We start from the raw sequence: 25222 nt of genomic DNA, 5'->3' as shown, positions 1-25222 counted from the left end.
TAATATAAACGTAGACTAAAAGATAAAGCAAAAGACAAACCCTGCTTTTAGACAGTGCAGTTGTCGATGGAAACTGCCAGATTTTAATCGGATTCTTCTCTTTGCTTTATAATTAAAAAATGGAAAAAATGCAAGAAGCCGGTGATTATGGCAGACTGTTCCTGCCTCCCCTCCCTAAAGAATGCAACCATTACTTTATAAAGCAGGGGAGTGTTTGAACAGCAGAGATTGCATAGTGATTACGAGCTACACAGGAAAGGGAAGATGGTGCCTGAGAGAGATGCTTAATCAGCCAGAAATGGAGTAACATGCTTTGGGTAAACATGATAACTGCGTGCAGAGCTGGAGTCCCTTTTCTGAAGGACGTACAGCAATCTGCTTGGTTTCCAGACCTCTAAAGAGGTGTCACAAGCAAATCTCGTGCTTGTCTTGTGCCCCTGTGGAGTGGTCTCTAGCGGGAAGCTGTAGCCCCTGGTGAAGGTGAACCGTGCAAGACCTTACCCCATAAGTGCTAAAGCTGTGCGTGGCCCTCCGCCAGTACTGCGGGCTCCACAGCCAGAGAGAGCGAGCTTGCCACTTCGGAGGGTATTACAGGGAAACATGGCTATATGAGTATCTCCAGTACATGGTGCAGACAGAAAAGTCAAGTCTATTGCTAGGTTTCTCAATGTTATCTGATGTTTTGCATCGCTGTGTGGGGGAGGAGAGTGAGTCTGGCTTCGCTGAGGCTTATTCTGGCTTTCCTGTGTAGGGTGAGCCAGGCCCCCATGGACCCCCAGGAGCACCTGGAGAGGATGGCGAGAGGGTAAGTTTGTCTCTGGTTTCGGCAGTCCTTTGAATTTGTAACTAAATCCTGTAAACAAGAAGCAGATGTGATGTCAGCCAGACACATGGCGTAAAAGGAAAGCAAGCAAGCGCTGGCATGTCATCTAACACAAAATGCAGACAATCTGAAACGGCAGCATCTCATCTGCGTGTCCTGGGGATGCAGCGAGTGGCCACATCGCACGTGGCTGTGTCTCTGTGGTGTTTGGGTAGCTCTGGTAGCGCTTCCTATTTGTATGGGCTGAATCAAGCTGATTTTACCTGGAGCTGAAGGCTGGCCTGGGATAGGGCTCATTGTGTTGATAAAACGGAGAGCTAGCTGAAGTTTGTGACTCAAAACTTTATTTTTTTTCCTCCACATAGAAAGATTTTTTCAAATGGAAAAGCAGGGTTTTTCCATAACTTTCTACTTTTAACCAGACAAAACTTCAAAATGCTTGGGTTTGGCTTTTCCCTTTTTATTACCCTCTCTCATTTTTTCTTCCTTCTACGGTGGTAAAAGGTGAATAACAAGGGGGAAATAGAGCAGGGAGATGGGAAGAAAAGTTAAAACTGGAACATATTCTTTAAAGATTTTTTGGTCAGAAAACTCTGCTTTGTTTAAAAAAAAAAAAAAAAAAGCCTTGAGAAATATGTTCATTATCTAGGTGTGCAAACTATCGCTTCTTATTTTTCTAAGATACAACAAGTTGCAGTAAGACTCGAGGAACAGAAATTCCAGACAGACACGGGAATCAAAGATTAAATTGTTGAATTCTCCTTTAACACTGTTTAGTCAATAATTGGAAGGCCTTTAGCAAAGCACAAACTAAGTGATTACAGGGCTAGAAGGGCTGGTTTAAGAGGAAGGATAGAAAATGCTGAATACATAGCTCCAAGAAATGTGTGATTTAATCGGCGGACTGAATATAGATTTCCCAGGCTCTAATCCCCCTCTGCAATGCTCTTTTTCCACCTCTGGCTATTTGTTTCCTCTGTAAAGCACAAGCACAGATGATAACACCTTCCTCACCACAGAGCTGTGAGAACTAATTAGTTGGGGCTTTTCATCTTCAAAGCGTTTTACATTCACAAGCCATATATTTCAATGGTACAATAAGTTTGCGGGGAAATTTAATCCTAAGGAGAAAGAGAAACCATTTAAGGGGTGTGCAGAAGGGAAACTCAGAGGGCATGACGGGGAATAAGAGGATGAGTTTTATCAGCAGAAGAGGAGGGTTTGCCAGGGCTGACTGCTAGGATTGATTTCCTAAGAGGGAGCATCCCAGGCTGTGATATAACGTCCCTGGGGGAGCCTCGTGTTTTAGATGATTTAACAGTGACTTGGAGGAAGCACAGTTTAATACTCCCTGGGGCCCCGTGGTACATCAGCAGGAGATGGCAGTGGAAGGGCTATAAGAATTACCCCTTTGATGGCTCTAGTTCATCTGAGAAGCCAGTAGGTTAATTTGGCTGAATCAGATTCCCAGGATGGTGTTCCCATGCAGGCTTCCCATTCAGTTAAGTACTAAATCTGGAGGTTATTGACTCACATGCCTTGAATGGTTCTTACGATATCTTGTCTATTAGCAAAATCCATTTTTATAAGCATCAACATGAATTATGAAGTATCCTTACAGCATTTCTAATCCTCAGTAAATTCTTCACGCGCAGTATTAGTCTCGAGGCTTACGATGTCTTCCTTATGCACGGCTACCCTTTTATTACTCCAGGGAAGCTGGTTTTCTGTGTGATTGTTATTTAACAAGAATGAAACACCTGTGATGTGACTGAAATATAACGAGTTTACTCTTTTTTGTGGCTTCTCTCTCCACCTTTGCTGCCAAACAGGGAGATGATGGAGAAGTCGGACCGAGAGGTCTACCTGGAGAACCTGTGAGTATTTCCTACCTTGGCTTGGTGTACAGCAGCTCTGTCAAGGTCTTGATAAGGTAGTGGTGTTTTAGGGGTCCCGTGGGGCAGCTCTTCTGGTGCTAAATAAGTCCCCTGAGGTTCTGCAGGGACTGAGCTTGTGTTACTTGAAGATTCAAGTGAACAGGTTAGAGAACATCGTTGCCTTCACAACAGTTTTGCCTGTTTTTTGCTAAGGTGGCTGCCGGTGAGGAAACACACTTTCCGATATTATTTTTTTTAATGAGCAAAATTCTCATTACTGTATTTACTCAGTGGCTAGTGCTTAAAATTTAAATCCCATAACTTTACATGTAAAACTTAGCTTAGATTGGTCTCATGCTTGTCCTGCATGTATTCTTCTTCCTAACTTGTTTATCAGGATTCAGGTAAGTGGGATAGCGTGGAAAAAGCGTGCATGTTAAGCATATGTGAAATATGCTTTCCATGAGTGTTCACAGCAAACTCCAGTGAGGAATGGTTTTGCTGCTGAAATGCATTGCACTGGTAATGGCCGTGAATCTTTCTAACCTGTACACTTACGCTTTGTGCAGTGTGAATGGTCCTATTTAAATCTCAGGATGAAATCCTCGCAGAGTTGAATTCAAGGGAACTTTTGTCATGACTTCATCAGAGTCAATATTCTCTTCTAGTATTCAATATTCTATTCTATTCTAGTGCATAAAACTGAATAAATCTGCCGATTTATGGATGTTTTGGCCTAGAACTATGTGTATTGCTAACACTGGAGCAGCTAAACCAAGGTTAGCCACAAATCGAATTCCTACGATCAGTAAGGCTAAAAGGAGGTGCTAATGCCATTGAACAGAAATCTCTGGAAAGATCCGAGAAAATGTTTTCAGGGAGTAAATGACTGAAAAGAAACAGTTGAGTTGTCAATTTGAGACTCTGAAAGCTCTTTTTGCACTGAATAGCAAGTCTTTGACTTTATTGGGAATGATAAACTTTGTTTCTAACAGTCTGTAGATTTCCCTGAGTAGTACAATTATAGCTTTGCTAAAATTACCCGCTTATTGTATCCAAAATACACTTCCTTTGTAATAAGAATGTTAACTATATATCGTTTTCCTTCAGCTTTGCTTTTAAAATGTCTTATTTTGTTGTTTTAAGTCCCAGCATGGTGGCCTCAGAGCAGCTGATGAGAAATGTTGGGCACACCTCATATAAGAAAGGGAAAGGTTGACATTTACAGACTCATTGGAACTAAATTATAGATGAAATGTCTGATTAACTGCTGGGAAAGATTAATCAACCCAGCTATCTCCTTAGCACATGTCTAAGCAATAACTTCTGGGTTATTAACTTCTTAAAAGCATTTATGTGCTCAGGTAATACAGTCACAAAAGAGGAACTTAAATGATAATACATGCAGGAAAGTTTATTTTTATACCTGCAGCACAAGAAAAAATGTCTATGATGCCCAGAGGAAAGGTTTAAAATACATTACAGGAAACTTTTGGTTATAAATATATACCCCCAAATCTGCATATTTGCCTTTTGTTCCACCCTGGACCAAAAGCAGGCCTTTTCACATTTAATGGCATCTGAAACTAGTGGTGCGACTTCAGAATTTGTTCCTCTGTGTTTTGGTCCATTTTCTGCCGATTTCCATGGCCAGTTTATACAAGAATGAGCCAGAGGAGGTGCTCTGCCAGGGCTCAGTGTGCAAGGCTTTTGCCCTTGAAGGATGCAGATGGCTGGGATGGGCCACCCTGGAATGTATTTGTGCTGCGAACATCCTCATTCTTACACTTTTGCAGGATCGGGCACTTTCTTACTGTTTCCTATTTTATCTTATAACATTTCATTTTAATTTCTCTATCCTCTGTGCATTACAAAAGGCATGTATAGTGTTTGGGTGGACAGATAAAATTGCCCATTAATCAAGAACAGTTTCCTTCCATGGCGGTGAAGGAGCATCATCCTTGTAACTATCCAGAGTGCTGCTTCAGTCCCTAATATAATAAAGAGCCTGCCTTTAAAAGAGGAGCTTTCAGATCCACATCCGAGTGCTCCGATGGGCACGCAAGAACCTCCCCTTTCCTTTTCCTACAAGGCTACCTGGAGGCTCAAAGGAGAGGGGTGCCGGGGTGCGATTTGTAAAGCTTCCTGAGTAAATCGAAACCTGAGCTGTAGAATTTTCTTGAATTAACATAATTCTCCTGCCTCTTCTCTGCTTAATGAATCTAATACTCCAATCTTACTATTTTCCCTGAAGATGATGCTATGTTCAACTTGGAGAGAAAACTAGAAATGGAAAGACAACACCATGATACCAGGACTCTTGCCTAGCTATCATTTAAGAACCAAATGCCTTTAAAAATACACTTTTGACTGCAGGCTGCAAATGTTTCCAGCCTTGCCAAGTTCTATAGATTGTCAATGATAAAAATTAAATCTGGAATGATTTTTTAAATGCTAACCGTAACGATCCGTTAGTGGTATCAGTTCATTCCTCATTATGCTGTCTAGCTAAAATGACTTGGCTGCAAGGTGTTTTGCATTACTGTGTGCATTATAGGGTAACTCAGGACTTATGACTAAATTAATTAAAAAAAAAAAAAAAAGTTGGTTTACCTGGGCCTTCTTCCAATCCAAAGGATAAATGTCTGTGTCTATATTATTTATCTTTATAAAAAGCATTTCAAGGATGTGCACACGCAGGATTTCTCTTACCAGTTTCTGAAATAAGAAAGCAGTTGTTATGGCAAACCCAACAAGGTGGTTGGCCATGCCAGCCCTCCCTGCTTTCATAGACAGTGAGTGGTGCTCAGCAGCGCGCAGTGACCACCACATCCTCATCCGCATGCCCTGCCGTGAGGAAGAACATGTGCGTAAGCACTGGAAACACTCACCCTGTTTACTTCTTCCAACAGGGACCCCGAGGATTGCTGGGACCAAAAGGACCACCAGGTCCCCCGGGGCCACCGGTAGGTATTTGAGCCCCCTCCTTGGGCCTGCTGCCCTCCCTGGCTCTCCTCAGACAGCTAAGCTGAGTTTTCCAGGGAAAACTACCCTATCCCAATGAGTTATTCAAGCAGATAATACAACTGGGTAATTTTATATATGCCATGACAAGAAGCAGCATTCAAAAAAAAAAAAAAAAAAAAAGAATTGAAGTTCAAAGGCAGTATTCTCCCCTGTTTTCTTTTCAGTGGCATCATGTCCAGTTGCTGCAGCTCAAGATTTGGCCCGCCTGAGTAAAGATTAAAGCCTCGCTGAAAGGGAAGAATGGGAGTTATTAATGCAGTGCCTTTGCTATTAACTTTTGCCTGAAGGCTGTTGAACCTTTAAAGCGGTTTGTTCAGATTTCAGGTGAAAGCCAAGGAAGGAACATGTATTTTTTTATTCAGGAACTGTGAAGAGACAGTCACCTTATCTGCTGTACGCTGCTAGCTGGGGGAAGCGCTGGTGTAAGGACTCTCTCTCTGTAGATCATTACAGCTGATGGAAACCCCAGAACTTAAAACCCAAAGCCCAGGCTGCTGCTAGAGCTGGAGGGAGTTGGCTTTCCAGCAGTGAGGCCCCTGTCCCCTTGTGGGCCAGCTGATGGAGACCTCCTCGCTCCCAGTTCCTCGTCCTACTGAAATGTATTGAAGGTTAAAGATCTGCTCCAAAATTGTCTGGTTTGCATGAGCGCGCCATGAAGCCCAGATAACTTACCCTGTCCCCAGAGTAAATCAGTAAATGTAGAAGCCCCAACAGGAGAGGCGTATGGTGTTGCATCCTTAACGGAGATGCTCAGGGAGTGTATGAACCTGACTCTCTGTCTTGGTTCCCAGGTACAAGCTGCCTTTTGTTTGCAGATGGAAGGGGGAGTATTTTGGGGGGACCCAGTATGTTTTCTTTCTGAGAAAGAAATCTCAGCCAGCCGCGGGGGCTCTGCTGCTTCTGTAACACTATTAAAAGCAATCTGGGTCAGATCCTCATTTTGGCATCAGTCAGTGCAGCCTCATTGGCTTCACCTCATCTTGTTGAACAAAACGTTCAATTTCTGGGTGAGATCTTTTGTCCAGTTGTTCCTTTTCATTTGCTACTACAAGCCTGTTCACTGTTGGAAGCAATCAGACTGCAGTACTTAGCCAGATTTGCACGATCTGGCGCTGATTCTTCTTTGCAGACAGGTTACACCAGTGGGGAAAGCTCTGAAATGACTTTTTAAAGTATAAACCTGCGTTGGATTCTTGGAGTTGGCTGCTTTACCAAGCACCTTGAGAAAATCGTTCCGTTTCTGTTCCATCCAAAGCGCCTCCTGATGTTTTGTTACTTTTATTGCAATTTCCCTGCTTTTGTGGTGCCAAATAGTCACATATTTTCATAATGCTACTTTTTAAATCCTGTTTCAGGGTGTGGCTGGTATGGACGGACAAACCGGTCCTAAGGGGAATGTGGTAAGTTTTCACTGCTAATTTTACAGACAGTGCAAATATTATGTAGAAAGCATGTGTGAAGTGTAAAATGTGCTCTTCTAAATTAGATCTGCTAATTGCTTTTAAGTTGAGATTCATATCAGAGCCTGTAAAAACCATGGAGAGGATCTTCCTACAGTAAATGGATTTTCTTCTATTATGATTTCTGATGGAAGAGCACGTTATTTCCCTATGAAGATCGAACGTTTTCATCAAGATGTGTGTTGTTATAATGAATATCAAAATATAGCAGCTTAACTAAAGAAAAAAAAAAATCTTTATATGCCTCATACTTTGTGCTAATAGGATGAAATGGACTCCCTGCAGAAGAGCCAGTGCAAAGCCAGGTAGCGTTAAAGCCCTGCTCAGCTCATTAGGGCTGCACGTCCAGGTGTAGAAGTGAGTGTGAGCTGAAATAACTTCACCCCTCCCTATACCACTGCGTAGAGAAGTCAGAAAGCTGTTTCCCCTTCGCAGGAGCACTCGACTAGCGACCCTGCCTATGGGCAGTGCATTAGAGAGGGTTTTGTGATGCTGCGAGAGGTGTTGTGGAGAGGGAAGGGCTTCATTCTGGCCGTTAGAGCGTGCTGATGTCTGCGGAGGGTGTTAGCACCTTATCTGCTCTTGGCTTTCCTGCTTGCAGCTCTTTTCTTGTTTTCTGACAGGGTCCTCAAGGTGAGCCAGGTCCCCCAGGACAACAGGGTAATCCAGGTGCTCAGGTAAGATGAAGACTCCTCTGCAATTGATGGGGAAAAGGAATTTGATGCTAATTTTGAACAAGCTTTGCTACCACATGGAGAGGGGAGCAGCAGTAAGGAGATTTGCCAGGAAAAGGCTCGATTATGTGCAAGTGGCTTGAAATCTCACGTGCTTTACTCATGAAATCAATCCCAGTTTTAGATCCCCCTGATTCTCACCTGGTTCTTGCTGCCATAATCCAACGCAAAATCCCAGACCAAGCACTGAGCCCCATCTTGTGACTCATGTCTAACTTTTAGCATCCCACAATCCGGTTGCTTTGGAGCCAGATGGGTAATACAGATGTCCATGTCTTGTCGACGGCCTTCTGCAGGACTCTGAGCAAATCTTGTTCCTCAGGCTGTCTCCGTTCCCCATCTTGGAGATGAACCTGGCTGTGCACTGCTAAGAGGTGCAGCTCTCCAGGCAAGGCATGCCATACAAAAATGAAGTTTTATCATCCCTCTCAAGACGTTTTGAGAATGAACGGAGCTGGGGAAATCCCAAGCCATTGCAAGCACTAGAATGATGCTTAGCTGAGGCACTGCCAAAATGCATTTGGAATGAATAACTTGTTCCTTACTGACCCTAGCTTTTTTCTGTTCACAGGGTCTTCCAGGTCCACAAGGCCCAATTGGTCCCCCAGGAGAGAAAGTACGTTTAAAATGCTGTAGCTCTGACTAAAACAACTGTTGCCGTTAATTTGCATTTGCTACTTCAGCTGCTCCTTTGCCCCATATGCAACATCTGTTTGCAGCCGGGTCTATGAAAGTCTAATGTGTCTAATTCCAGACAGACGAGAGACGAGAAAACACAGTTTACCTCTAATTCATATTTGCATTCATTTCCCATTTTAAGAGAAATCTTTTGAAGGCAGCCCGTGGTAAAACATTAGGAGAGGACTGAAAATTGTCTCGTTCTGTGGGCTAAATGCCTATAAGTCTGAATGGGATGGTAATGGGAAGAGCCTGTGGATTTGGATCAGTTAGCCTCTCAGTCAACGTCCTCCCTCTGCCTCCCTCCCAGCTTCCAACCTGTACCAGCTTTCACTGAGTTTCCCTTGCTGTTTACATGGGATAACTGCTGTCCTCAGTTCCACCCAGGCAGCAGTGTGACTGTCGGGGTTTAAACGAGGGCAACGTTTTTGCCTACTGAGTTGATACAGCAGTAATTCTCTGTGTGTGTGTGTGTGTACAGCTCCCATTGACTAGAGATATATCCTGTGTACCAACATGTGTACAGGGAGAATTCCCCTGCTTGTGTTGGCAGCGTGCAGCATAATGACATTATTGATCAGCAGCTATCCAAGAGAAGAGCGAACAGAGTGCATTAGCAATTCTAACAGATAAAGGGCTCTCCGATTTCAGTGCTGAGTCACACACTTGCAGCAGCAGTAGCATTCCTTGACAGTGTGAGAAATCAGGGATTTGCTTAATTAAAAGGTAATCACTTAACAGCGTTAAAGCACCAAGACACAGTCAGTGGGGGCAGCTCCGCTCTGCTAATTTTACTTCTTTTGCCAGTTATTCTTCCTGCCCTTTGTCACCAAAGAACGGGCGTATTTTGGTGCAGTGAGCCCCATGCTTTGGTGTCCTCCAACTTGTGCTTATACAAATGGATGGCGCAGTGCCCTGTCAGCAGGGCAGTAGCTTGCTCCCAGCCTTGGGATGCATTTGCTTTTGCAGCCTTATGCCCAGGCTTTTCTTACTGAGCTCTCATGGCTATTTCATGTCTGTCTCAGTGAGGTCCCAGCACTAACCCTGCAGCATCCCAGGCTGCTGGAAGGACTCTGCCCACATAAATAATTAGGTTCCCTATAAGTCACTGCAACTTTTCCGAAAGACCTACCTTTCTGCATCATGACTAAGAAAAACAAGATCTGTGTCTGAAGTGCCCCCTTTCTCTGATGCTCTGGGGACTCTCACCATTGCTGCTGATGATTTTCTGTTTGCTTTTAGGGGCCGCTGGGCAAACCTGGTCTTCCTGGCATGCCTGGTGCAGATGGTCCTCCGGTAAGTAGTCTGCTCCTGGGTCTCTGCTTGGCACAGCTGCTGCAGGCTTGATCCTGCGCAGCTGCTGCACCCGTCTGCCCACGTTTCAGCTGTGCTGAAAGGTTCGAATCTGAGAAACCTTGGCCCTATTCCAAGCTTTGCTGTGCATGACATTAGGTACTTCTCATCATCTCCTTGGGCCTCTCTTTCCCCTCCCCCCTTTTCTCTCTCTCTGTTACGTAGGTCAGAAGCTCACCGAGGTAAGGACGGTCTCTGCTGTCTGAGTGTATGCCTGTGCGCATACCGCAGCCGTAGCACAGTGGGGTCCTGATCTCGCTAAGGGCCTCTGGGCACTGCTGCAGAACGGTGATAAGAACAGGTTGAAATTGCTTGTTAATGTTGTATTCTTGCTGCTTCCTCCTAATCCTACTTTAAACATCATTGACTCCTTGCACTAGAAGTTGGTCTTGAAAATCTCTGGCCTTTAAAATTGATCTCATTTTTACACATCTCAGAGACACCTGATTTTAAGAGCGACAAATGTAAAATAGTTACATTCCCCTAATGTAAATGCAGAGCATGGCAAAAAAAATTGCAATTTCCACCCTGGGATTATCATCCCTATGGAGGGCATTTAGAATATTCATAAAATTGTTAGCTGAGTCAACAGAGCAGCTAAAGCATAGCCCAGAACATCTTCAAGGCGGTGGCTTTCAATGTGAAATTCTCACAGCCGCCTCCAGGGAACTTCAGTTGTGGAAGATGCCAGGTCCATTTTTAGGCAGACTGAAGGTTGTGCATGATCTGCAAGCTGAGCACAGATAGGTATGCACAGACACTGGCCCTTTGTCACTGGTAGCCACATGGTTTGCAGACAATAGTTTGTCAGTTTGTAAGCGTATGGGTTGCCCTTTCTAAGGGCAAAACCATGCCCATGGCCTCTTTGTAGAAATTAGCCTTGAAAGATAGCTGAAAATCCCTAAAGGCTTGAAGCATCTCACTGCACAAGCTGACCAAGTCACTCATCAGTTTTTGACCTTAGTAATGATAATGGAGATGGATATTTTGAAAAGGGCGATGATATAGTGTGGAACGGATGAGTGCTTTTGAAATGTTGTACTTAATTTTGCCTCCCCTGGAGTGCAGACAGGTATCAGGAGCTGAAGGCATTCACAATTATATGGCCCGTTTTGTGCACTAATGCTGTTGGTGCCATTAACACTCACATGTACCTTAGGATGAATTCAGATTGCATTTTCTCCTACGTTTTGAAGGAGTATAAATTACAGGTGTCATTTTCCTTCTTTTAAACCAGACCTGCTTTATGAAATCCTGCTTGTCTGACCTTCCCTTTATAAAGGCTGATTACGGAAATAGTCTATGATTTTGGTTGGCTGTTTGCTAGAAAGTCATTTTTGTGCTGAGGAGGTTTCATGTGTGAAGAAGCTGTTGAGCACAGAAGTTCTCAGTGGCTGTAGAGTACCTGGATGCGCTCTCATCTCCGGTAAAAAAGGAGAACCACGAGTGTGCAGGGAGTGCATTAGCTTGAGGGTTTAATGCCTTCGTACAAAGGTTACCAACCAAAAAGCCATGTTTTGTCCTAGCACCATCTGATTCCTATAGCAGGAAAATCAGCGTTGAAGAGCACTTCCATGGATTTCCCCAGTTTCTCAATGATCCTCCCAGCTACATCTGGAGCAATTCACACCTTTATTTTCTGCAGTTTGAAATCCTAGCAAAAGGCTTCTAAAGGCTGTGAATAAGAATGGGTTGGAAACCCTTGGATGTTGGGTTATTCAGCATCAAATCCCAAGAAGAATGCTGGCAGGCACCCAGCCAGCCAGCATGTAACACGGGTGTGGGTTAACAGAGCCTTTGTCATGAGATCTCACAACTGACTCTAGGAATTAGTAAATTAATGAGGGGGTCTGACCAGTCTGGACATCTTGTGACCTTCACAAGTTTGCTAACTTTGTCTTGCATCCCCATCTGCAAAATTTATGTGCTGCTCTCTGCTGAACACGCTGAAGTATTCTAATATGTGAAATAATATTTGCAAAATGGTTTGTGCTTCTCTGTTGAAAGGTGGTGAAGAATAACAGGTGTAGAATAACAAAGTAGAATATCACCGAGGGCTGAAGTATAGTCCCCTTTCTTTGGGTGAAAGCTTACTGATGCAAGTTGGCTTCAGTGGGGCTACTTGTATCAATAAGTGCTTCCTGGAGAGTAACTGTTCTCTTGCAAATAAATCATAGCTGGCTGATTGACCTCGCTGGTTTCTGAAGCATTAGGCATGCAATAAGTCCATTTTCCTCTTCTGTTTGTCTCTTTTTATTAATAGGGTCATCCTGGCAAGGAGGGTCCTCCTGGAGAGAAGGGGAGTCAGGTAGGTGTCAACAAGTTCCTCATTACTGTTGAGTACCAAAAAATATGAATTAAGAATTTAACATTAGCCTTGAAATTGAAGATACATTCATTGCCACAGAGGCATGAAAGTGTTGCAGTCCGTCCTGAATAGGAGAGAGAATGTGTCTGTATCAAGGGAGTTTGCTATTACCAGCTGGAGCTGCTGCTTTTATTAGTGAAAGAGATATTTTTCTGTTAAGGCTTATAGTTCTTCCTAAAATAAAATAAACAATACTGTCAAAAAGATGTTTGCCAGCACAAGGACTTCTGCTGGCAGAGCTGTGTCGAGTAGTTTCGCATTCCTAGCTGACACAGGAATGCTACGAATGCTAAGACTGGGTGAGAGCACGGACGTGCGCTGAGAAGGTCAAGTTAACTGGATGGAGACAAATCGTCCTGGAGCCCAGGGATGGCTGAGCGGTCAGAAGATATGGTTCATGAGAGGTGACAAGGAGCAAACCCCATTGCAACAATTCTGAAAGCTGATCCCAGTTCATCTGTTTGTGTCTCTCTTTTGGTGTTTCTGCTGTTCTTTCCTCAATTAGTTCTGCGAGGTGGGGGACAGAAATATGCAGAAATGGTATGATGTTCTTTCAGTGCCTGTGAGCACTCAGAAAATGCCACCTGGAAGGGTGGATATTGTAAGACTGGCGGCTTATTTAGCCGTCAGATCTTTGTTAACAGTTTCGTTCTGAGCTGTTTCTAATTGTGCCAGAGGGTTTTCTCTCCAGTCCTTTGGTCACAGGAGGAGTGAGAGGGCACTTGCAATCTTTCCAATAATGCTGCAGTTGCCCCAGAAATCTAGCAAAACATCATTACTTCTCCCTGCTTTCCTGGCAAGCAGCACTGAATAGCTCAACTAAACTGTGAAGGGAAGCCTTCTCTTAATCAGACACAAATAAATATCCTTCGTGGCACAGGGGAATGCAGAAAATTACACTTTTTGTGTTCGTGGTCTTTTCCCTCCCCCTGCCCCCCCCCAGCTGAAGTCTCTCTTTAACAATACGTTCAAGAATATTGCTCGAGGCTAGAGTCCTTGAATTATATGGTTGTCAGTCTGTCTGGGAGATTTACCATCTGCATTCCCGTTGTGTCCCATTCAGTTGAAAAACATTACATTTGTCAAAAGTCTTTTATTAGAGCACAGTCCGGTTTGATTGAAGTTCGCTCTAGCCTTGCTTGGGTAAGGTATAGTGCAGGAAATGATGGCTGCAGCCTTGATTAGGGCCATTTGTCCGGCTGGCAGCATGCAAGGCCAGGAATTCAAATGTTCGCGTCTGTAGAATATTAAAAGCCAATAAGCAGTTGTGCAGGCGCTCCCTGTGTTGGGAGACATTTAGCAAACGTCAGGGAGTCAGCAGGTGTCAGGGTAAAAGTCCAGATCCAGACCATAACTTTCTCCATGAGTTATTACTTGAGCAATTATGATCTCAGAGCAGTGCTTGTGCTGCTAGATTTGTTCCAATTGACACTAGCATGAGGTCTGAGACTCCAGCGGACCACGAGAAGTATAGATCCGTCAGCTCCGTCTGGCTGGCAGACTGGAAAAAATTGTCCAGCTCAGTCTGAAAGAAATGGAAGGGTATTTATTTAGTTCACTAATTGAGCAAAATAAAACCCAAGCAAATTCAATAAAGAAGGTGATTTATCTGCGGAGTAGTAAGACAGCGTGTCAGCGAGGGGACTGGGTAGTTACGGAGACTTTGCAGGGCAGGTATCTGGCACTAGGTCCAGCACTGCTTGTGGTGCCAGTGATGATTCATAGCTTTTGGTGCCAGAAAGGAGCTTTATGAGCATCTCGTCTCCTCTCCCCCATAACTGAGGCCAAAGGACATCACCCAGAGGCTCACGTCTCAGGCCGTGACTCCTGTTTGTGATCTTCGTCATAAGCTCTTGTAGTGCACCCAAAGAGGGCTGCTGTGTTACTGTGAAAGCAGAACTGTTGGGGAAGTGGCGGGGAGAGCAGACAAACATGTTCTTCCTCTCTCAGAGAAATTGTTCTTTTTTTCTTTCCTTTTTTTTTTTTTTTAATCCAAAACACAAGCTATTGGTCTGATGTATAAATCCTCTTTCTAACAAGTTGTCGCTCTGTTATTTGGCTGTCCTGTCTCTTCCTCCTTTCCTATTGTATGGATCTTTGCATTTTGCTCAGGAAAGCATACCTCCTCTAAGCAGTGTTCCTGTAGCGCTCTGTATTGTTTTGACCCATTTTTGGATGGCTGCTGCCATTTCTGCCTGGTTTGAAGCAGACAGGTGACTGGACTATTTATTCTTCACACATTCTTACTGCTGCACCTTCATGTTGATTTAATGTGTTTTTCTTTTTTGTGTTTTTTTTTTTTTTTTAACCTCAGGGTCCACCAGGTCCTCAGGGCCCCATTGGTTACCCAGGACCACGCGGAGTCAAGGTAAGAAGGGAGCAGAGACGCTGTCCCCCATGTTGCTCGTTTGACTTGAGCTTTCCAGCTTGTGCTGGAGATGAGTGGGATCCTTTAGGTCTTTTTGAGCCAACCTAAGGAAGGTTCCCACTTTCCTGCCCTGGCCAAAAGGTGCTGCATGCTCTGGTCCTGTGGCTGTAGAAATGGTGAGAATGGGGCGGGAGAGTGTGGTTTCAGGGGATAATCCAGAGCCCTCATCTTTGACAGTGCTACCTGCCACTTAGCAGTGGGCCATGGGGAAACCTGTGGAGATGCCAGTCATGCCTGAAGGAAATAACAGTCCTGGTAAACCTAGATCTTTTTACCTGAAAAGGAAACATCACCAGTAGGCACAGGAACCTAAATGCCCTACTGGAGTGCTTACAGCCACCTCCGTGACTTTACTCCGTGATCTTTTCTGCTTGATCAAGTCCTCAGTCTCACGTCGCCTCACAGGCCGCGAAGATTTTAAGTCCCCTGCTCTCCAGTGACACCTTCTAGCCTCATTCAGCGCTTTGGAGAGATTTCTCTTTTAATTCTTCGTACATATGGCTCAGTCCCATTCCAATCATTTTCAGTTTACAACCAAAGTAAATCTCAGCCAGAATGTGAAGACTTTAACAAGCCTGTTAATGAAACAAAATAGCCTATTACTAAAACAAAGCAAGCTTTTCATGCTCCTGATCCAAAATCTTGTTATTCAAAGCTTGTGCATCTCAGCAGTATGTTCTCTCACTAGACTGAATTCCTGTTCTCTGTCTTGCTACTGCTTGGTCGGCAGTACTTACACCCTGATAAGAAGGCAGGGGGTATTTTTTCCCCTTTCTGTTACAGCTGTTATGCTGCCTCAAGCTGTATTAGTTCAGCTGCAGTTGCATCCAGCACCCCAAAGGTCCAGTGAAGCTGCAGGGACCTGTGCTAGTGGATACAAACACAGACTGAGGGCTACAGGTGAAATTTGGCCCTCTTAAATCCCTCGTGCATTTTTTCAATAGCAAAAACCCATTTGCTGTTCTGCTTCCAAAATTCAAGCTAGATGTATTTAGCCAAAGCAAGCTTTCATCTCATTTCTTGCAAAGCTGCAGATTGAGATGCAGTGGTCCATTAGGGAATGGTTTGCTGTTGTGTTTACCACTAAAGTGGAACTGTTCCACGTTATGGTGATCTACAGAAAGTGTGTCATGCACCAAATCCATAGTGCTTACAAAAAAGGTTTTGCTTCCTACAAGCAGTGTGCTGGTAAGGAATGAATCTCCAGTTCTGAGAAAAATGCGTCTCTTTGGATTTGCAGCTATAAATAATTTTTAGATCTTGCCTCACTTACCAGAATCCTGTCCTGCTGCAAAAATTTTGATGTACTTTTAATTATGCTTTTTCTTGTCATGCTAAAGGGAGGAAAAAAATGTTAAACTACTTTGAGCAAAATATTGCTCTTTAAAAAAAAAAAAAAAAAAAAAAAAAAGCACAAAACCACCTTTTCCTTATTGTAAGAGTTGCATTGCTTCCAGAATTGATTTTGCCCTGAGCTTGGTGACTAGCTGCATGGACGTTCAGCATGGTCCTTTGCGTACAGCCCCCACCATCTGTAGGGCAATTCATGCACCTAAAGCACAACTTGGCTGTTCAGCGTTCTCCTGATTCCCAAGAGCATGTGGAGCCCGCAGCCCGTACCAGATCTTAGATCTCACAGTGCGTTAGTGCTGACTGTCTTGCACGCTGGCAGTCTGTAGCCTCTTGAGAGTGGCCAAGCAAGCCTCTTGATGGGCCAAGCAAGGCTCGCTCCAGTGACTGGCTCTGTTATGCCAGGCCTGTCCTGTGTGAAACCCCTTGTTTTGGTCAGACTTCACATTTGTACAAATGCTTCCAGGAGGCACCTGAATCTCTTTTCAGCCGGTGGCCTTGCTCCAGGCACATTTATCTGATTGCTGGGTTTTTGTTTTTCTTTTTTTTTTTTAACTAAACTCCTCTTCTATTTTCAGTTTTACTCAGCATCTCCTTGTTTGGTTTATACCTAGATAAAATTTAGCAGAGAGTAGAAATGCTGGTGTGGCACATTGTTTGCAAGCTGGGGTTGCTCAGGAGACAGATGTCCCCCGGGCAGGTGGTTCTTTAAGCAGCGACGGCAGCTTCTCCGCCAGCAGCCTTGGGGAAGCCCTGGTCCTTCTCTCAGAGAGAAATGCTGGCCCGGGTGGAGCCCAGTCTGATCCTGTTTGACATTTTCTTCTCTTCCAGTTCTTCTAGGCAGTCTTTCTGTCCTGCTTCCCCCTTTCTTCCTCTGCACTGGAAGTGCTAAATTCCTCTTTGCCCCCCCACTGGAGAACCAGTAGCTCAGGAAATGAGGAGTGACCTGCATTAATGCAATTAGTTATCATTGTGCTGCATAAATAACTGACTGTTTTCCTCTTGTGCACATCTTCCCGGTCCAGCTTTAGCCTTAGATAAGCTGTTTTTTTCTCTTCCTGTCTGTCCCCCCCGGGCTCTCCTCTCACCCTGAGTCTGCACCCCAGGGCTCTTGGTGTCAGCAGCTTTTCTATTAGATGTAATGGCTTGGGTGCTGAGCACAGCATATTAACAAACAGGGCGACAAGACAGCTCCAGGGAGGAGGTTAGTGCTAGGTAATACTTGACTGCATCTCTCAAATCCTGAGAGTAGCATTATCTTCTGGAAAATTACATCCTCTTTACCTCGTCTATTTACGACTAGCGATCGCAGCCACTGGGAGCTGATTAAGCAGCGACGTGCTTAATAGCATCACTGTGCCGTGTCACTCCGGACAGAGGCAACCGCAGGTTACAGGCAGTGCTCTCTTGCACTCCAGTTTTCTAAAGACTGGTTTTGAGCCTGCAGGGCTGAACTGAGCTGTTTTCGGCAGAAGAGGGTCATTAACAGGCTTTTGCCATGCCAGGGCTCTGGGCAGGCTGCTGCTGTCCCCATCCCGCTGCTTGCCTCTGCCGCGAGGACTTCTTCTGCAGGCAGGTGTCAGTGGTGGCCAAGCAGCTGGGCAAGCGGGCCAGGATCCCCATGGGGCTGCCTGGCCTTGGAAGGCGAGGAAAAGCTGAATGGGTGCTTCAAAAGCAACCTTAAATATATTTACTTGCTCTGCAAGTGGTCCAGCTCCATCCCGTCAGGCAGGAGAAAGGAAATCCAGGTTTTGTCATTGACCTGAGGAGCTCCCAGATTTCCCCATACAGCAGGACTCATAAAAACAAACAAACAAAAAAAACCAGTTCAAGCACAGAGGCGAGAGCCAAAAGGAGCCAAGCTTAACTTTTGCGAGTGTTGCTGCAGCACTGCTAACCGCTGCAGAGCAGCACGGAAACCTCTGGATATGTGCTTGGTGTTTTTAAAGTGAATTTACTTCCCAAGTGTCTGTACAACTCTTGCACTGGTTTTCTGTTAATACTCAGGTGAGCTCAGCATGCAGGCAAGGCGCTTGTGGAAATATTTTTGGAAAGTACGTACAGAAAACATGCTTTTCATCATGAGTTTTATTCCTGGAAATTTGATTCCAGCCATTTATGCCACAAATGAGCAGAGACCACCAACCCCACCTGCCCAATCAAGTCAGCAGAAATTTTTGAGTATCAAATACTGACAAACCAAAAGCCAGCAATCAGCAGCTGATGTTAGAGTAGCAATACCTTTAGGAACATAACTTGTACAGATGTCATTGTCAACTTGGCAGGAAGCAAAAATCACTATTATTAATGATTCTTAAATCTTAAGCTTACGTGTACCCTTGTAACATCTCTTTATATCTCCTGCAAGGGAGCAGATGGTGTTCGTGGATTGAAAGGTACCAAAGGTGAAAAGGTGAGTTAACGCTACATGTTTGGCTTGGCTTTCTACAGACTCTGAGCATTTTTGCAGGCTAGTCTTGCAGGCTGCCTGCCTGAGAAATTCTGTCTTACATGGGGGTGTGCTCTCTTAGATGAGCACTTGGGCTAAGAGCCCTGGGGACTGGTCACCTCTGTTTATTTTCGGAGCAGGCACGGGATGGATACTTGCCGTGATGTTCTGCCAGCACATCTCGGCTCTGACCGGGGAGTAATCGAGTCTCAGTGGCCTGCTTGGATTTTGGTCTGTTTGCTGAGGCCAGCCATTGCTAACGGCTCAGAGTCCAGCTTCATGACAATTTGCTCCCGACAGAATTTGTAGCTTTAGTTTTCTGGGCGTGATTCCACAGAGATGAAAGGGTTGTGTGGTGTGTTACAGCTGGATAAGAGCAAGCAGATTTGGACCTGTGAAGTACGGCATATGGAATATACCATCCAATCATTAGAGCAGCTTGCGAAATCTAAGTCAGTAAGAAAGTCAGCACAGACTATATGTGCATATATCAAAGATGCAGTTGTTTTGTCCCAGAGGAAGAGTGGGAGATGGAGAAAACTCCTGCCCTTTTCCAGTCCTGAAGAAATCCATATTCCTTCATTCTTTCCCCATAACAGTTCGGCAGCAAAGTTTTAGCTAGGGAATCCTGGCAGAGACCTTCCAGACTCCCGAGTGTTTCTGGGAACTATGTCTTCATTGCCTATGAGGGATTTGCTGTAGGATGAAATACATTATTGATTGGAGCTCTGCAATTAAACCTTCTTGGCTGAAAGAAATATTGCCACTGTCCTACAGGCTGCCTAGAAGCATGGTGTAAAACATTCTCCATGAAAATAAAGTCAGTTGTACTTTGGAAATAATTGGTTCCCAGTACTGGCAAGGTGTTGTTGTTCACATTGAGCCAGATTTGTGATCTTGACTTGCAGCCAGTGAGGGATGTGAGGGAATACATACTTGTGATCCCTCTGGGACCTTGGCTGTTGCAGCCTGGCTGTGCAGCATGAGGATGTTGTTCTCACTTTTGAGCGTTTGCACACTTTCATGCCTGCTTGTGTACAGCAAAGACTTACAGAAGCCGGTGTGATGGGCAGGGCATGGACTTAATTTTGTCCTCCCCATGTAAGGACTATGCAGTGAAGCTAAAGAACCTTTTTTTCTTTTTTTTTCCTCCTTTTTCCACCTAAAGAGCTTGTCTGTTTTTCCTTTTTCTGTTATTTAGGGTGAAGATGGTTTCCCTGGCTTCAAAGGTGATATGGGCATCAAGGGAGACCGGGTAAGAGTCTGATGACTGCTGTGATCTTGTAGTGATTATAACCCTGTGAGGGTCCATGGCAGTCAGGAGAGAGGTGAGGACAAGAGTTCAACAGAAGTGCAGTTGCTCCCAGCTGTATCTGAGGGGTACACATGCGGCAAAAAGTGGGACCGAAACACAAGAGCAGGCTCACACCTGGAGACGTTCGGGAACCGCTGTAGAAAGGTGCGCGCAGCCAAAGAGAGGCAGGATGGCTGTGGCCAGACCCCAGGGCTGACTGAACTGTGCTGTGGCCAGGGTGGTGCTTGGGGAAGAGCAGGGAAAGAGAAGGGCCTGCAGTAACCCAGTGAGAGGCTGACACTGGCAGGGAGAGAAGAGCATCTGCGAGGCTTTCACCAGCTGAACCATGAGGCATAGGTTCCTTGGGGTGCAACGTGGCCCTTAGTGAGGATGAGGAAATACGTGAGAGGCATCCGCTGGTTTCTCCAACTCATGGGCCCGTCCAAATGGATTTCCTTCCTCCCGTCCTGGAGGTGAACAGAAGCAAAATCCTGGCAGCCGTACGCTCCTCGCTTTGCCTTTCAAGCTCTTACGTTACCTTGCAAAAAAAAGGCCGAAGGAGAATAGCAAGTTAGACTCTTCTCCGAGTCCTTTTGGCATGTTCAGTCTCTAGGCAGAAACTCAGGAGTTTCATGTTCACATGAAACAAAAGTTATAAATCCCTAAATTCTCTAGTCCCACTTTGAAGGTAAAATAAAACTGAGTAATAATAGAAGGCCCTGTTTTGCTGCTTTGACTGCTGAGAATCCTACAAGATCCAGCTGTATCATTTATTTATTTCCAGTATCTGTTTTCCCCATAATAGTGTATCTAGGGTCTGGTAGGTCTCTCTATTTGCGGACCCTAATGTGTTTCCATGCCAAGTGTAAAGTTACCAGGAATACACTTTAATAGAAACCCAACTAATGCTAAGAAAAATGCCGTTGTGCAGTTTTGTAGCAGATTCATATCTTTGTCAGCAGGGCACTCTGCCTGGTCTCAAAAGCTTTTAAAAACATTGGAGCAAACAGGCCACCAGAAAACCGACATAATGCTTTGATGCAGGCACGTGACTTTGCAGCGCGTCTGTTCATCGCGAGCACCCGGCCCGTGGGGAGAAGGGGCTGTTGTCATCCCCTCTCTGAACGACTGCTGCTTGTGGCTTGGTATCTCGCTCCTGAGCGTTCAGCCTGGAGCCTGCCCCGTCTCTCCCACTGATCAAGAGAGCCCGACAGTCGTTCATCTCTGTGTTTAAAGCAAAAATGGATGCCTTGTGTGAAGACTTGTAAAGTATAAATCAAATCCTCCATTTCTCATGGTATTTAAATGTATAACCGAACAGTTCCCTTGTTCATACTCTCTATGCCACCTTGGAGGTGTCCTAGGCTGACACTGGCAAAGCTTCCCCAGTCCCCTGCTCCTTTCCAAAGAAGAAATCGGGCTGCAGTGAGCAAGGGCAGCATCTCAGGGAGGCAGCTTTTGTCCTTGCCAAATGCAGATATGCATAAGCTGTTTCAAACAAAGCTCTCAACTCCTGCTTCCCACCAACAAGCGCTTTGTATTTTATGATGATATATATCCTGAGCTATGAAAGGACAAGGGGTACTTGAGAGCCTCGCAGATAAATCTGAGGCCATCCAGCATCCTGTGTGTGAGAAGGCGGCCTGCCTACGCAGCCTAGGAGCCTCTCTTTTTACCCTGCCTAAAACGGCAACTGTTGTTTTGTGTTCTGAAGCCTGCAGTGTCCTACCAGTTCGTGTTAATAGTTCAGTCCAGTCCACTCTCAGATTTCCTAATGATTTTCAGCACAAAAGCTTGAGCCCAATCTTTATTCTCCAGTTCAGCCCTCCATTAAACACTTTCCAGGGCTTGCTGGCACATAAAACTATAATTTGGGAACCAGGAAGCGGGTAAAGGGGTACGGTGCAATCAGAGCTAGAGCTAATGAAGGCTGTTTCAGTGGAGATGCGCTGCGTGTAGATGGGATAATTGGGGTATAAGAAAAGACAGCTTTTCTTGGCGATAACAGCAAGGCTGTGTGAATGAAAGCTTGGTGCTCTAATAGCTGTCTGCAATTTACTCAATGACAGTCTCATCTGAGCCACTTGATAAAGACCTACTTTCTCTAAGAGTTGTATTAGCAACTCCAGAGAGTATCTAAATAGAGCTAAGTGTGCACTGCTGTCTCTGTTGGCTCTTCTGCACAGTGCTAGATGCAAGATCGCAGATATGCTGCCTTCATCGGTGCCTGTCTTGTGATTAACAGGGTGAAATTGGGCCTCCTGGCCCACGAGGTGAGGATGGTCCTGAAGGCCCCAAAGGTCGCTCTGGTCCCAATGGAGATCCTGGTCCTCTTGGTCCTGCTGGAGAAAAGGTGAGTCTTAAGAACGGAGTAGCCCAGTTCTGTTTTACGGCAAAACCTGTTTCTTCTTGGACAGTCTCCGGTGGGTGGCCAGGGCAGCGCCCAGTGTGTAGTAGCAGGGGTTCAGTTTTAGAGAAGAAGGATGAAGGGGAGCTAGGGGTGCTTTGCGTAAAGGCTGGTGTGAGTTGTTCGGGTGAAAAGACCAGAGGAGATGGTTGTACTGCAGTGACTCAAGTGTATTCAGAGGTTGGTCCCTTCAGGATTATTTGCTTGGGTGCAGTGTCTCGGAAAAAAAGAGACCAGGGGAAAAGAAATGGAGAAATTACAAATATCAGGGACTACAGTCTAATTTCTAGGTGCGTTGAATTGAGAAAAAGCTGGTGGCAAAAAACAGCCTTTCCCCATTAGCTCCCCAGCAACTCTTGTTCTGCGTCAAGCCCACAGAGCTTCCAGGGAGAGAAAAGCATGACTGCGATGCCCCCATCAGCTGTATTTCATCCATGTAATATCTGCCTTGCTCTCAGCTTCTCTGCACCTGACATCTTCCCTTTTTCCTGGTGCAAATTTGAAGCTGCTCCCAAGACTCCTTTCCCTCTGCTAACGTACTTTTATTTGTGTTGCAGGGAAAACTCGGTGTTCCAGGATTACCAGGTTACCCTGGAAGACAGGGCCCAAAGGTAACTCTAACATGCTCGTCCCCAGAGAGGTGTGGTACGTGCGGACAAGACCATCGGATGCTGTCCAAGCCCTGCTCGTAGTGTCGTGCAGAGGGCTCAGTCCCCAGCTAATGAGGATAACATGGAACGGCGACTGCTTTCAGGCCAGGGCGTCCCTGAGGTTTATTCAAGCCTGAATCGGGCAGGGGGACGTTTTGCAGGAGGAGAGTGAGCAGACCTTGGCTCTTGTGCTCCTCCAAGGTGTATAAAATCCAAGGCAATGACAAATAAAGCCTTCACCCTCCTCCCTTTTGGAGGTGTTGGGTGTGCAGCGTCCTCAGCGTTTCATGCAGCGCTGTCCCTCCTCTCCGCACGCAGGATGAGTTTATAAATGGGTAAAAATAGCTCCTAGTCTTTAGTTGGTGGGAATGGGCCACGTTGCTTCAGTGTCTGGTTCTGTACCACATCAGTCTCCTGTAACGTGCTGGGAAGAGAAGCCCTGGGGCTGAGGACTGGAAAAGGCAAGGTGTGCAGCCCGCCCCCGTAAGGGCTCTGCGGGACGTTCTTGGTAAGGCATGTAAACAGACTCCGTGTGAGCTTTCAGGCTACTAATAGTGATGGTAATACTTCTCCCTGTGTTATGCTTTGTATTTTCAAAGCTCTGAGCTACTTTTAACTAATTAATTAAGGAGAATGGCTAACGAATCAGTGTCTCCCTGAAATAAGACTAAAACTGCCATTTTCAGATTTGCAAAAATCCTTTGTATCTTATCTACACACCTGCCTTCATTTGGGCCATTTTCAAATGTTCTTTTTGAATTAAAACTCAGAATTTCACTACGTAGACTCAAGCTGCAGCCTGGCTTTAACATGCCCTGGAGGCTTTGGGAACTTACGTTTTTGTTAACGTTTTTTTTTAAGAATCATTTTTCATTATTCATGTTCATTACTTGAAAAAACAGGCTTGTTTAACACTGGAGACATAATTAACTGTGAAAGATTGTTTCCTGGCTGTGGTGTTGATGTTTTATTTTTTAATTTGCATTTTATATCCGATTTTGGGGTTGTTTGTTTGTTTGGTTTTTTTGCATTGCTAATTCAAATTTTAAAAGCAGCAGCTATTCCCTAGGCACTTACATCAGAAAAGAAAAGCCAGGAGTTAAATTTTCATGAGCAGCAAAGTGACCTAGGAGCTCAAAACAAAGCTTTCCTGTTCTTCAGACATCTAATACAATTGCAAGCTTGGGCCTTTCCAGTGGCCTCTAATGAGGCATGGATCCTTTTCTTTTGTTATTTTTGGATGAAAGTTAGGTTCTGAGGTCATTTGAGGACTGTCTTTGGTTTTGTTTTTAATAAAGGAATGTTTAAAAAAAACCGTTCAGAGCTGTAGGCGTCAGCAGGCTTTTGATCAGGGTTATTCAAGGCCAGTGAATGCCTGACGTGGAGGGACAGAGTTGGCCATTCCCATTTGTTGAACCGTTCTCTCTCTTTTCTGTTTCCCCCAAGGGTTCAATTGGGTTCCCAGGATTTCCAGGAGCCAACGGAGAGAAGGGTGCACGGGTAAGAGCCTCTTGGTCTAGCCATTTTGCTGAGTTTCATCTAAAAAGCAAGGTGGTTGCTTCCACGGAGGCTGCTGGTCTGCCCCTGTGCCGGGACTCCTGGAGCTCTCCCTGGCACGTGCTTCTCCGACTTCTGCGCATGGGACTGGAGCATCCTTCAGCAGGTCTCAGCTCTGAGCAGGACCCATCTCCTCTGGGCATTTACCGATAGCTAGCAGCAAATCCGAGTGCTTCATCTCGGGCAACGCTTGGGCCGTTACTCTGGTTGGTTTTTGCGTGAAGGGGATCCCTGGCTCCCCGGGGCGCGTTTCTGTCGAACGCGCGAGGGCGGCGTGCCTCCACGTAGCGAAGAGAGCCGCGGGCACGCCAGCCCGGGAGCCGTCCCACGCGGTGAAGGAGGCGTCTCCTCTGAAATCGCTCTCACAGCTGAAGCAGCCGGGACAGTCATCTCTCCCGTTTGCAGTCTGAGATGATGTCCCTTGAGCAGATAGCAAAACCGACTCTGGGAACAGCAAGAGCCTGAAGTAGTCAGAGGCTCCTGACTTCAGCTGTTGAGAGAGATGGATGCCAGTAATAGCATAGTTAGCTCTGCAGACAGCAGCTTTCCAATTAAGCACTGGATATTTTTCCCTCAAGATATTTTAAGAGGTTTCTCTAAACCTGAATTCTTCCCTCGCTGTCAGACATTGCTTAGGGCATGAAGAGCTTTTTAATTAACAGTAATTATTAAAGAGGGGTGAATCTGTTCAGAAGCAGCAAGAACCGTCTTTGAGCTACCTTGAGATTCGTAGAGCATAGATGAAAATGTTTCTTTTGCGCGCTCTC

General features: G+C 45.3%; 1 protein-coding gene across 2 annotated transcripts in view; it reads left to right on the top strand.

Annotated features, from left to right (window-relative positions):
- COL5A1 (collagen type V alpha 1 chain) overlaps positions 1-25222 on the top strand; it is a 177191-nt gene that overhangs the window by 109483 nt on the left and 42486 nt on the right. For both annotated transcript variants that reach the window (XM_009665728.2, XM_009665729.2), the window contains exons 19-32: positions 752-805; positions 2656-2700; positions 5613-5666; positions 7083-7127; positions 7811-7864; positions 8493-8537; positions 9842-9895; positions 12216-12260; positions 14635-14688; positions 18467-18511; positions 19749-19802; positions 22087-22194; positions 22806-22859; positions 24345-24398. In XM_009665728.2, the coding sequence (XP_009664023.2) occupies positions 752-805; positions 2656-2700; positions 5613-5666; positions 7083-7127; positions 7811-7864; positions 8493-8537; positions 9842-9895; positions 12216-12260; positions 14635-14688; positions 18467-18511; positions 19749-19802; positions 22087-22194; positions 22806-22859; positions 24345-24398 (765 nt within the window). The remainder of the gene's footprint in view (positions 1-751; positions 806-2655; positions 2701-5612; positions 5667-7082; positions 7128-7810; positions 7865-8492; positions 8538-9841; positions 9896-12215; positions 12261-14634; positions 14689-18466; positions 18512-19748; positions 19803-22086; positions 22195-22805; positions 22860-24344; positions 24399-25222) is intronic.

Source organism: Struthio camelus, chromosome 20 (assembly GCF_040807025.1).
Source record: "Struthio camelus isolate bStrCam1 chromosome 20, bStrCam1.hap1, whole genome shotgun sequence".
NCBI lineage: Eukaryota > Metazoa > Chordata > Aves > Struthioniformes > Struthionidae > Struthio > Struthio camelus.
The sequence above is the reverse complement of the archived record's forward strand: the minus strand, read 5'-3'. Positions and strand labels throughout refer to the sequence as shown.